This window comes from Chondrus crispus, genomic scaffold, assembly GCF_000350225.1.
Source record: "Chondrus crispus Stackhouse genomic scaffold, scaffold_129, whole genome shotgun sequence".
In the NCBI taxonomy this organism is placed as follows: domain Eukaryota; phylum Rhodophyta; class Florideophyceae; order Gigartinales; family Gigartinaceae; genus Chondrus; species Chondrus crispus.
Window position 1 is genome coordinate 1 of NW_005178994.1, and position 9,918 is coordinate 9,918.

Here is a 9,918-nt window from a genome sequence, read left to right on the forward strand (position 1 = left end):
CCCCCCCCCCCCCACTCCGCGCTTCCCCGCCATGCCCTAACTGCCTCCGCCTGTTCCCCAGTCTTCCCCACGCTCATTGACTTAGGGTCTGCTGTCTCCTAGGGTCTCTGCCTCCCCCATGACGCCCGCGGCCCACTTGGCGTCCACCATTTCTTCCGCCCCGCCGCCGCCCGCACCCGCCGCGCGTCCCGCCCCCCTCACCGCGCCATGCGCGCCCGCCACGCCGCCGCCGCGCGACTCAGCCCGCTCCTCGGCCATCGTCATGCGCGGCGAGTCCATCTCGCTGGCGCGCCGCGCCGCCGCCACAGCGAAGAAGCGCCGACAGGAGGCGCGCGCAGAGCTTGAGAGGCAGGGCGTGTCCAAGGATGGCATGGACGACGTCCTGGCCGGCCTCATCGGATGCTCGGCATCCACCCGCGCTAACGTCAGCCAGAACAAGGGCAAGAGAGCGAAGCGCGTGCGATGGAGTCAGCCGGAGGTTTGCGCACTGCGTACCGGCGTGGCAAGGTATGGACAAGGGAGGTGGGCCGTTATTTTGAGGGAGTTTGCCAATGACTTTCATCCGTGTCGCATCTCAGTCGACTTGAAGGATAAGTGGCGCAATTTGTTCAAGTCGCAAAAGACCCTGCTGGTTGCTCACCCGGACAAGCTCACCCAGCCCCATGTCGCGGGGCATCCATCCGATCGAAAGCCTATCCAACCGCATGTCGGGCCGGTCCACACCACGCCGGTCAACGACTCCTTTGCTGTCGTTGAGCAAACTGCCCCGCCGATGCACCACGCCTCGCGCCAGCCTGACGACACCCCGCCGCAGGAGCACGTCAATGTCACATGCGAGTATGGCCATGAGCAGCCGCAGTCGGACGCCGACGACCAGTACGTCACTATTGATCATTCGCATCACCATGACAACCCTCACGATCATCATCACTTTCACCACCATCACCATCATCATCATCATCACCTCACTGCGTCCCACGAGTATCCAAACAACGTTCCGAATGCTCGTGCTATTGACCATGACCCGACTTTTAGTGAGCAGGTCCTCGTCGCCCATCACACGGACCCCCATCACGCCGACCCCGTTGCTCATCTTCATCATCAACACCACCATCCCGCCATCCATAGCACTGATCACGACAAACACCCTCCGGTTGAAACCCATGACCAGGACGGTAAGGAGGTCGGCACCGCGGATGTCCCACACCGAGAACATGTTCATCACGCTGACAAACAACATTCCGAGCCGCATCATCACTTAGATCACGAGCATCGAAGCTCAGACATCCCGCACAGCTCCCATCCGCCAGAAAGTGACTCTCCTCAAACTGACGAACACCAGTCGGGTGCGCATCAACTCCCTGCCGTGGACGGCGACGACCAGTTGCACCATATCCACGGTGTCGCAGGGCAAGCGACAGAGGTCGAAGATGCCTACCAAGATCATCCTGATCATGCGCCACACACTGACCACGTCCACGAGCACGAAGACGAGCAGCAAGCGCATCTTGCCGAGTCAGAGCCGCAAGAGATTGGAGCGCAATACCACTGTCCCAATCATAGCCCAGCAGTTCATAGTCATGAGCATGTCGCGCATGACAGAGCTGAAAGCCCAAATAGGGACGCTGCACATCCAGTTGCAGACAGTGAACTTGTGGGAAGTGAAGAGCATGTTTTCGATAATGTCGACACTCACGACCATCACCCAGGCCATGTACCAGATCACGCCACTGACCAAGCCGTAGGTCGAGCGATTGTGTTCGAAGATGAGGACCGCGACAAGGCTGGCGTTTTAGCGAAAGGGCACGGAAGCCACCCAGACCCAGACTTGGGAGGGTATCAGCCCGAAGGGCAGAACAGGAGTAATGCAACGGCAGCGGAGGCAGCGGATGATAAACTGGATAACGCAATCACCGAAACAGGACAGGAGCACGCTGCGGACGGACAGGAACTGGTAGATGAAGGCATGTCGCAGCCAAAGGTATCGCAGGAGGCAGACGAGTCCAATGAGCAGCTTCAGGAATCAGTCCAACACGGAGTGGAGGACACCACAACAGATGGGCTAGTGTGTAAAGATGAATTAGACGAGTATTCTACTGTGGCGACTGAAGGTCCAACAGGGGACTCGAGGAAAGCAGAAGAAAATGATGTCATCATCCATGTGGAAACAGATGGAACCACAAATGCGGCAGAACGTGGTGTCAGGAATGACATAGGGCTAGCAACTTCCGGTGAAAGCGAACCTACGTTTGAAAGTAGCAACGCTGTTGGTGCTGTAGAGATAGAGCAGGATGATAGTGACATAGCGGGAGAAGCTTTACATGTGGAGGAACAAGGCACAGATGTGGTTCCGAAGAGTTTTGAAGTCACAAAGGGCGCATCAACATCTGATATGGTGGATGTCAATGAAACAGAGGCGGAAACTATGGACCGTGAGGATGCGGGCTCGAGCTCCGTTGACGACGGACGGCTAAGAATGACGGCAAGTCAAGTAATATCAGAGCAAAGAGGATTGAAGAGAGGTCGTAACCTGACGGGCGCGGAAGAGCAGGAAGGGTCGGGAGAGGATTCTGAAAATATCGGTTTTTCAAGAAAAAAAGGCAAGCAAGAGAGTGATGCAAAACCTCATTTCTTGGATGATGATGTAACCAATGAATGGTCATCGGGGCCACCACTCCCACAGTAGGGCCACCAACAGAAGGTCCACTAGTCCCATCACGACTCTCTTTACACTTGGGAGTGTGAGTCGAGCCTAATTTTCTACTGTAACAAGGGAAGCCGCAATCTTCTACAATAACACTAATCACTATTTCGCTACCCCTTCTCGCCATCTTCCTAGCTACGCCGAAGATCACAAAACATGCCTTACGGCAGTCAGAGGCGATGACGCACTGCAAGTCCACCCCGCGCCGCTGTGACTTACCGAGTCATGCAAGCGTTTCGCCAGCATAGAAAACAGAAAATGTACATGCAAGCTCAGCGACGATACGGGCTCGGACTGACCCCAGCGAAGGTCAGGTGCCCGCAACAGTCGTGCCTGCCTGCATGTGCATATAGAGGTACAGAGAGAGGCGAGAAAAGTCACGCAAAATGGCGATGACAGGGTCGGTAAAAACCACCTGTCCACAATGCCACAACGAGTGTTATGTAAGTAAAAACGGAGCTTCACGGAACATCTTAGTCGTCGCTTTCGTCGTGGCTCTCGTCGAGACTTTTCTTTTGTTGAGACCTGCGATAGTTACTCAAGCGGACGGACAAATCTTGGAACTCAGCCTTGGTAAAATGTGTCGTGTTGTGACGCGCTGATGCAAAGTCGGCCATGGCGTCAACTTCGTCCTGCGCGAGGTTGATGCCGAATGCATGCAAAGTCTTTGCGAGCTCCCTACTGGAGATGATGCCTGTGTGCTCGGTATCGAGCACGTTGAAGATGTCATCTTCATTGATGTCCTGGTAGGTATCGTAGACAGCGAAGAAGTTGAGGAAATGTTGGAAATTGAGATAGTCGGGGACGCGTTGTCCCTTAGGGGTGCCTGCGGCCTCCGCGATGAGGTCTCGAAGCTGTTTGTCGTTGGGGCGCTGGTCGCCGAGAAGTTCAATAATTTGACCAAATTCATTGAGATGGATGTTGCCATCCTTGTTGATATCGAAGAGGTTGAAGACGTACTTGAAGTCGGAGATGGCGCGGGTGGTGATGTCGTCTTCTGAGAGCTTGGCGTAAGTGCGAGGCATTTTTTCGCGGTAATTAACGAGATGGAAACGTACAGTGCAGAAAAGATGGCCGAAGCAGAGTGTGTAGTCTTTTAGCACGAGGTGACGGTGGTAACGGGTGTGCAAATGCTGTCTTTGAGTAGAGGTTTGGATGATGTTACGCGTAGAGTGTACACACAGTTACAGGAGAAGATGAATGCCGTTTGTAGTTGTTTATCGAAGGGGATACACAGATGAAAACAAACAAAAGAAAATATGCGCTTTTAAGTGCGAAAGGTGTTGCAAGTGGAGGAGTCGGTTGGCAGTTTCGTCAGATGAAGGGTGGCTACGACGGGCCCTTGGAAAACGAGAGATGCGGGCCCTACTAGTGAATGATTAGCGAGTGGTGAGGAGGAAAAAAGAAAGCAAAGTGGAGCATTGAAGAAGGAGACACGGTGCAGAAGATTGGAAGGAGATATGCATTTATGTATCACGGCGGCGGTGGAGATGAATAGGCGATGCGGGTTGGTTGAGGGAACCAAGGGAGAAAGTTTTTTCGGCAAAGCAGAAGAAGCTGGGGAGGAGCTGTGCTCGGTCGCTTTGTTACACAACTTTGCTGTGGATGGGCGTCTGTCACGCAAGAGGGATGGCCGTTTGCGTCGTCGAGCTCTCAGTTGGCGCACACCTGTTGGCTGGATTTGCACCTGAGAAAGAAGACTAACACACCCAATTAAAATTTTCCAAGTGGCGATTTCGCGACCATTTACTGCTCATAACGTGCCCACACGCGTGTCCCAACGGCCGTCCATTGGTCTAGCTGCTCAACCCCTATCAGCACTCATCGCGCATTCCTCTCTAACGCCCCCGATCATGCCTTGTCGCACCTCAAAGGTAACCGGGGCGCCACCTCTCCCCCACGTCCATTGCGCTCCCCGCTCCCCGCTCCCCAACTCACCGCACCCGACAGTCAGCTTCTTGGGCTACCTCTCGCGGGTAGTAGGCTTCCTCTTCGATACTTGCCGATTCTCATCGCAGTAAATTAGCACCCTCGCGCGCACTCCACGGCAACGGGCACTCCCGATCCTTTTCGTCCGCCAGCTGATGCAGCCTCCCCTCATCGCCAATGCTCTCCCGCTTCGCTCATCTACGAGCTCTTTCGCGATCTCGCGTCCTGACTACACGCGCGAATGGATCTTCTCGAATTCTATCCTCCAATGAGCGATCAGCTTCAACGTCCCCGATCTCTCATGAGCTGCCAGTTGACTCTCTTCCTCGTTTTCCGACGCTCTCCACGCCCGGTGGCTTGCGCGCTCTAGACTATGTCGGCACGCTCTCATTTGCTCACACAGGCGCACTACTTGCAGCCACTTCTGGTATGGACGCCTTGGGCACATGCGTAGTGGGTACTATCACCGCGGTTGGCGGCGGCACCATTCGGGACGCCGTCATCCTCAACGCGCGCCCATTCTGGACCGAGGAGCCCGAGTATTTGTATCTTTGTCTACTCGCGAGTGGCTTGACATTTGCGATGTGGCCGCGTGAGAAAGAGGACAATAGCGCGCTACATTTCGTGACGGATTCTGCGGGCGTTGCAGCTTTCGCGGTGATCGGGGCCCAAAATGGGGTACGCGCAGGTGTGCCAGCGATTGTGAGCGTGGTGTGCGGGATGGCGACAGCGACTTTTGGCGGGGCTGTTCGTGATGTGCTGTGCAATCGCAAGGTGAGAATTTTGCACTCGCACGCCGAGGTGTATGCCACAACGGCTGCGATGGGGGCAATATCTTATCTTGGAATGAGACGAATGGGTGCCGGAGTGAGAGCACGGGTCGGGACGGGTCTCGTGGTGGCGTTTGCGGGACGGTGCTTCGCGTGGAGATATGGGACGAGATTGCCTGTGTGGCAGTCGCGTAGCGAGACAGCGTGACCAACGAGACTGTCATGTGGACAAGCCTTTGTTTTGTGATGTCCATTCTGGTTGAGGGCCCGAAGTTCGTGGTGGCATGAAGTTCGTGGTGGCATGAAGTTCGTGGTGGCATGAAGTTCGTGCCAGAACTCAGTGCCAGAACTCAGTGCCAGAACTCAGTGCCAGAACTCAGTGAGAGTACCATACATCTTAGTGGACATGGGTGGATGATCACAGGTTGATGGTAACCTTCAGTAGTGTGTGTGCAATAGGTTTTGAGTGAAGATGATGGTCTCACTGTGCAGTGACGGCAGGTAAGAGACTGTGCAGCAGCGTGACATCGTTGTGGTGGTCGGCTGCGTGGACTGGCTTGACCGAATCCATGGACTTGTTTTTTGTACCGAAGGGTAACAGTTCATGCCTTAATTTGACATGAAAGAAAATTTTCAGGAAAGGAAATGCTAAAAAGAGCATAGAATAGGAAAGCGTGGCTCGTTTTGCTCCTTTTTTCCTCCAATCGAAAGCTTACAGCAGCTTCTGCATGACTAAAATCTGATATGTTGGCAGTGTCTCAGAGCCATCGCGCAGGGAAGCTCGTTGTGACCATCAAAAACAGTGCTCAAATCACATAATCCCAAATTTGACACAAGAATGATTGAGTTTGGCCCAATACAATTTAATGCAAATAACTACCCTCGTACTCGGTGTCAATGTGTGCTGCCAAGCACACTTTTCCCTTGAGCAGCAAGCCTTCGACGAAGGAAGCGACGGTGGTTCCTTGTGTCACTTAAGCGCTTTCTTTTTTCAATGCGCTCATCAGCAAGGGCGGCATATCTCCGCATTGCAACTGCCGACTCAGCCCTCGCTGCGGAACCCTCACCTTGTGCTCTGCTTTTAGTTCTCCTTCCCTCGTTTTGTGCTCGTTTTTCTTCCCTTTCGTTGAGAGCTTGCAAAACAAGTTCGCTTGTCAAATGAGCTCCATTGCAGTACTGATCCTGACGCGCCCTTCGTCCTCCACGTCTGCATCCCTCAGTAAAGATCGCTGGCTTTTGTTGAAAGCAAGAATAAGTTTCTCTACAGTAACCTCGTCACCAACTTTAAAAAGTCTGGAAAGCGATTGCGGTTGAGAATTCGGGGCATTAGCGCACCAGTGACGGAACGCCGTTCTAATCTTCGAGACGGAAACTTTGTGCTTGATAGCTAGAGACTTGTAAGGGGTAGGGGACTCTCTCTGCCGATCGAAAACCGCTTCCCGAAGACGAAACGTTTCGGAGTCCATCGTTGAAGAGGTGGCGGTTCTTTGCAGTTCTTTGCAAAATAGAAGGATATATAGTGTCGTGTGTCACGAAAAGGCGCCAATGTTTGAATCGCAGGGGAGTCCGGCCTTGTCCATCGCCATAAATCGTGGAATAGGGGACTATCTTTGGAGAAAGACGAAGTTGTGTTAAGAGAACAGTGTTTCGGTGTCGGGCTTCGCGGGAAATGCTGGGCTGACGATCAAATTTTCGACATGTCAAATTTATCCGATTTGCTACATTAGGGCATGTACTGTTACTTCGTCAATGTGGAGGAGGCTGTTGGAAATACAGGGGTCCCACGATATAGTGCCATACCGGCACAAACCTGTATATGTGGCACTATTGCAGGGTTGCCATTATACAAAGAGGACCAAAATACGACCTTTTACTCAGGAAGCGCACAAAACCATCTTTAAAGGACATTATGATAACCCGTGCCATGGCGTTTCGCATAGCACTAAATCGAGGGCGGCACTACTCAAGCTAGCACTATTGCGCGACCCCCCCTGTACAGTACTAGTACAGTACAGTAGCTGAGGTCTGGATTGACAGACTTGCGTGGCCGCCTCGGCCTTTCATGGTCGGCATCGAGAATAGTCACGCCACATAACTACACGGAGGTGCCGCCCCAACTGCAGTACACTGATCACAGCAATTAACCTGGGCCAACTTAATTCTGAGGCCCCTTTTTCAGGTCTATAACCATATTTAACATGGTCCGGATTAATTGTGAACCCAGATTAATATATTAATATATGGTCAAATCAGATATAACATGGTCCAGTTTATTTGTGAACCACTGGATTAACCTTGATTTCTAACATTGCTGACAAGTATTCAAGAAATTACGGCTCTACTTCTTGCCCATTGAAATGGACACGATGCTTGGATATTATTGTCTGCAGCTCAGAAAAGAGCTGCTTCTCCTCCCAAAGACCATATCGAGGCGGCGACATGCGTTCTCGCCCTTTTTGAACTCTAAATGCGACTTATCATAAGACTGTTTCCTCCAGGTCAAAACCAATAATAACCTGGTCCAGTTTATTTCTGAACCCAGGTTAATATATAGACCAAGGTTAATTGCTGTGATCAGGTGTAGTGCCAAGGCATTTCTATAACATTACGTGCCATCCATTTCTTCTTCTTGTTCCCGCGACGCGACGTGCAGTTGCATGTGTGTCATTAGTGTTAGTATGAAATTGATATTAAAATACAGAAAGGTACCCTATTTAGTGCTACCCCCCGTAGCGTGACATAATAGGCATTAAATCGGGTTTGGCTCAAGAAAGGTAACTTAACAAGAAGACTGTATTTAACTAAGGAAACCCGTCAAGGTCGTCTGTTTCTGCTTCTTCTGTGGCTTAAGAGCCTCGAATATGATGCGTCTGGCCTTGCGTAAATGTGAAGACGCGTCAGGTAGCGAGAGAGCTACCACTGCCGCCTCTAATCTTGAGAATCATTCGCTGCTTCGATCAAGGAGAGAGAACGAGACTGACTAGCATTAGAAATCTCTTCCATCACTGTACAGTATCTGTATGCTCTGCTTCAGTTCGCCCAGATGAAACACACCCGGACCCCCCCCCCCCCCCCCCCATCCATTTCCTCAATAGTTCTCTCCACATCTTCTAGAGCTTCTGTCTCCATGGCCTCTCGGACTGCACTTGAATCCTCTACCATAATCCAATCATTAATTACTTTCATTTAACGTGGCATTATCAGCGGCATCCCTTTGGTCATTGACACTGCTCACATTTGCATTTTTGGCCTGGAGAGATAGACCCGACATATCTTTTAAAGAAGATTCCATGGCGTCCTCTGCTGAAGCGTTCGAACCACTTCCATACTATGTTCAGCACGAGTTGAAGCATTTATACTGTGGCATGCCAGTGAAACGGAGCTCACGATTACCGCGGTAGAGCTTCAACCACTCTAGCAGCGAATGGTGCTCGTGAATATACTCGTGCACGGAAAGGATGAGGCGCTTGAAGCCTCAGACGGCCTGTGAGGGGGCGTCGAGAATTTGGAGCTACAGTTGCATAGTTTGATAGGAGTCAGTTGACTGCCAGGTTGCAGAACCTTCGCGCGGATGTGCCACGCGACTGCCGGAATGCACTGTCTTCTACTGCTGTACCAAGGGCTGCTTTTCTTACCACGTGCACGCATAGTTTTTGGCGATCGGGGGTTGAAGACTCTGCCGAGATTCTGCCCAGCCCCGGTTGCAATGCTGGCAGTGCTCTCTGCTCATGTACTGTTCTCATAGGCACTGATTCTGCCTGCGTATTCGGTGTCTGCATCCTTCTGGCAAAGGTGAACAGCTGGATAGTAAAGGACTTTGGCGAAGGCTGCTGCAAGTGATTCGGTACTTCCCTTACTGTTGAGTTCTCTCCCTCTCTTTCTCACTGTTTAATGCGCTATCCGCATACCGTTCTCTCCGGACTTACTGCCTCTCCCCGCAATCGTCCAACGGTCTCAATCGCCTGTCAATTGTGTTCCTCTCAGTCTGAACACCAAAAATGCGCACTGCTCTCCCTGACCTCTTACTGCGTCCCCACTACCTGCATTCCCGCATACTACTGTCGGGTTCCTATAATGCATATCACGCATCGGTCTAGCATCTGTGCTGACATCACTTCTGTCTTAGTCCTTACTTGCTCTGTGCTCCGCGCCCTTTCGCTCTTACACGTTTGCCACATATCCCATGCTCTTCGCCCGTTCGCTCTTACCCGTTTGCCACTTATGACAACTGTACACAGTGTCGTATTAAATGCGGGCTTCGGGTTTTTTTGCCGTTGTTTAATTTGACAGCAATCACAGTCAGCCGCCAGATTGCACAACCTTTGGGCAATTGTCGCAGACGCTTTCTTTTGTTGTCGGCCACGTCACTCCAGCCAAGGGGTACCTTCGAAGGTACAGACTGGGATTGTACGCAGAACGGAAGCCTCCACAAAGAAGTTTGGGAGGTCGAATACGCAAACCTTTTGACTATTTTGTGTTTTTCGGAGTCGCCCAAAAGGACAATGTTTGTGTTTT

The 9,918-nt window shown here is 52.0% G+C and overlaps 3 protein-coding genes; 2 read left to right on the forward strand and 1 right to left on the reverse strand.

Annotated features, from left to right (window-relative positions):
* Positions 1 to 370: 370 nt before the first annotated feature.
* Positions 371 to 3,962, forward strand: CHC_T00002164001 (hypothetical protein). XM_005713136.1 is given in 2 exon segments: positions 371 to 2,686; positions 2,687 to 3,962. The coding sequence occupies 1 exon segment, from the start codon at positions 371 to 373 to the stop codon at positions 2,684 to 2,686; it is 2,316 nt and encodes a 771-aa protein (XP_005713193.1). The 3' UTR covers positions 2,687 to 3,962.
* Positions 3,963 to 4,810: 848 nt separating this feature from the next.
* CHC_T00002165001 (hypothetical protein) lies at positions 4,811 to 5,908 on the forward strand. XM_005713137.1 is given in 2 exon segments: positions 4,811 to 5,611; positions 5,612 to 5,908. 1 exon segment carries the CDS (start codon positions 4,811 to 4,813, stop codon positions 5,609 to 5,611), a length of 801 nt encoding a protein of 266 aa, XP_005713194.1. The 3' UTR covers positions 5,612 to 5,908.
* Positions 5,909 to 6,484: 576 nt separating this feature from the next.
* CHC_T00002166001 (hypothetical protein) lies at positions 6,485 to 6,616 on the reverse strand. The gene has a single exon (XM_005713138.1). The coding sequence runs from the start codon at positions 6,614 to 6,616 to the stop codon at positions 6,485 to 6,487; it is 132 nt and encodes a 43-aa protein (XP_005713195.1).
* Between the last annotated feature and the right edge of the window lie 3,302 nt (positions 6,617 to 9,918).

Coding starts and splice junctions, on each gene's coding strand:
- CHC_T00002164001 (XM_005713136.1), top strand. CDS start 371: ATGGACGACGTCCTGGCCGGCCTCATCGGATGCTCGGCATCCACCCGC.
- CHC_T00002165001 (XM_005713137.1), top strand. CDS start 4,811: ATGCTCTCCCGCTTCGCTCATCTACGAGCTCTTTCGCGATCTCGCGTC.
- CHC_T00002166001 (XM_005713138.1), bottom strand. CDS start 6,616: ATGCAGACGTGGAGGACGAAGGGCGCGTCAGGATCAGTACTGCAATGG.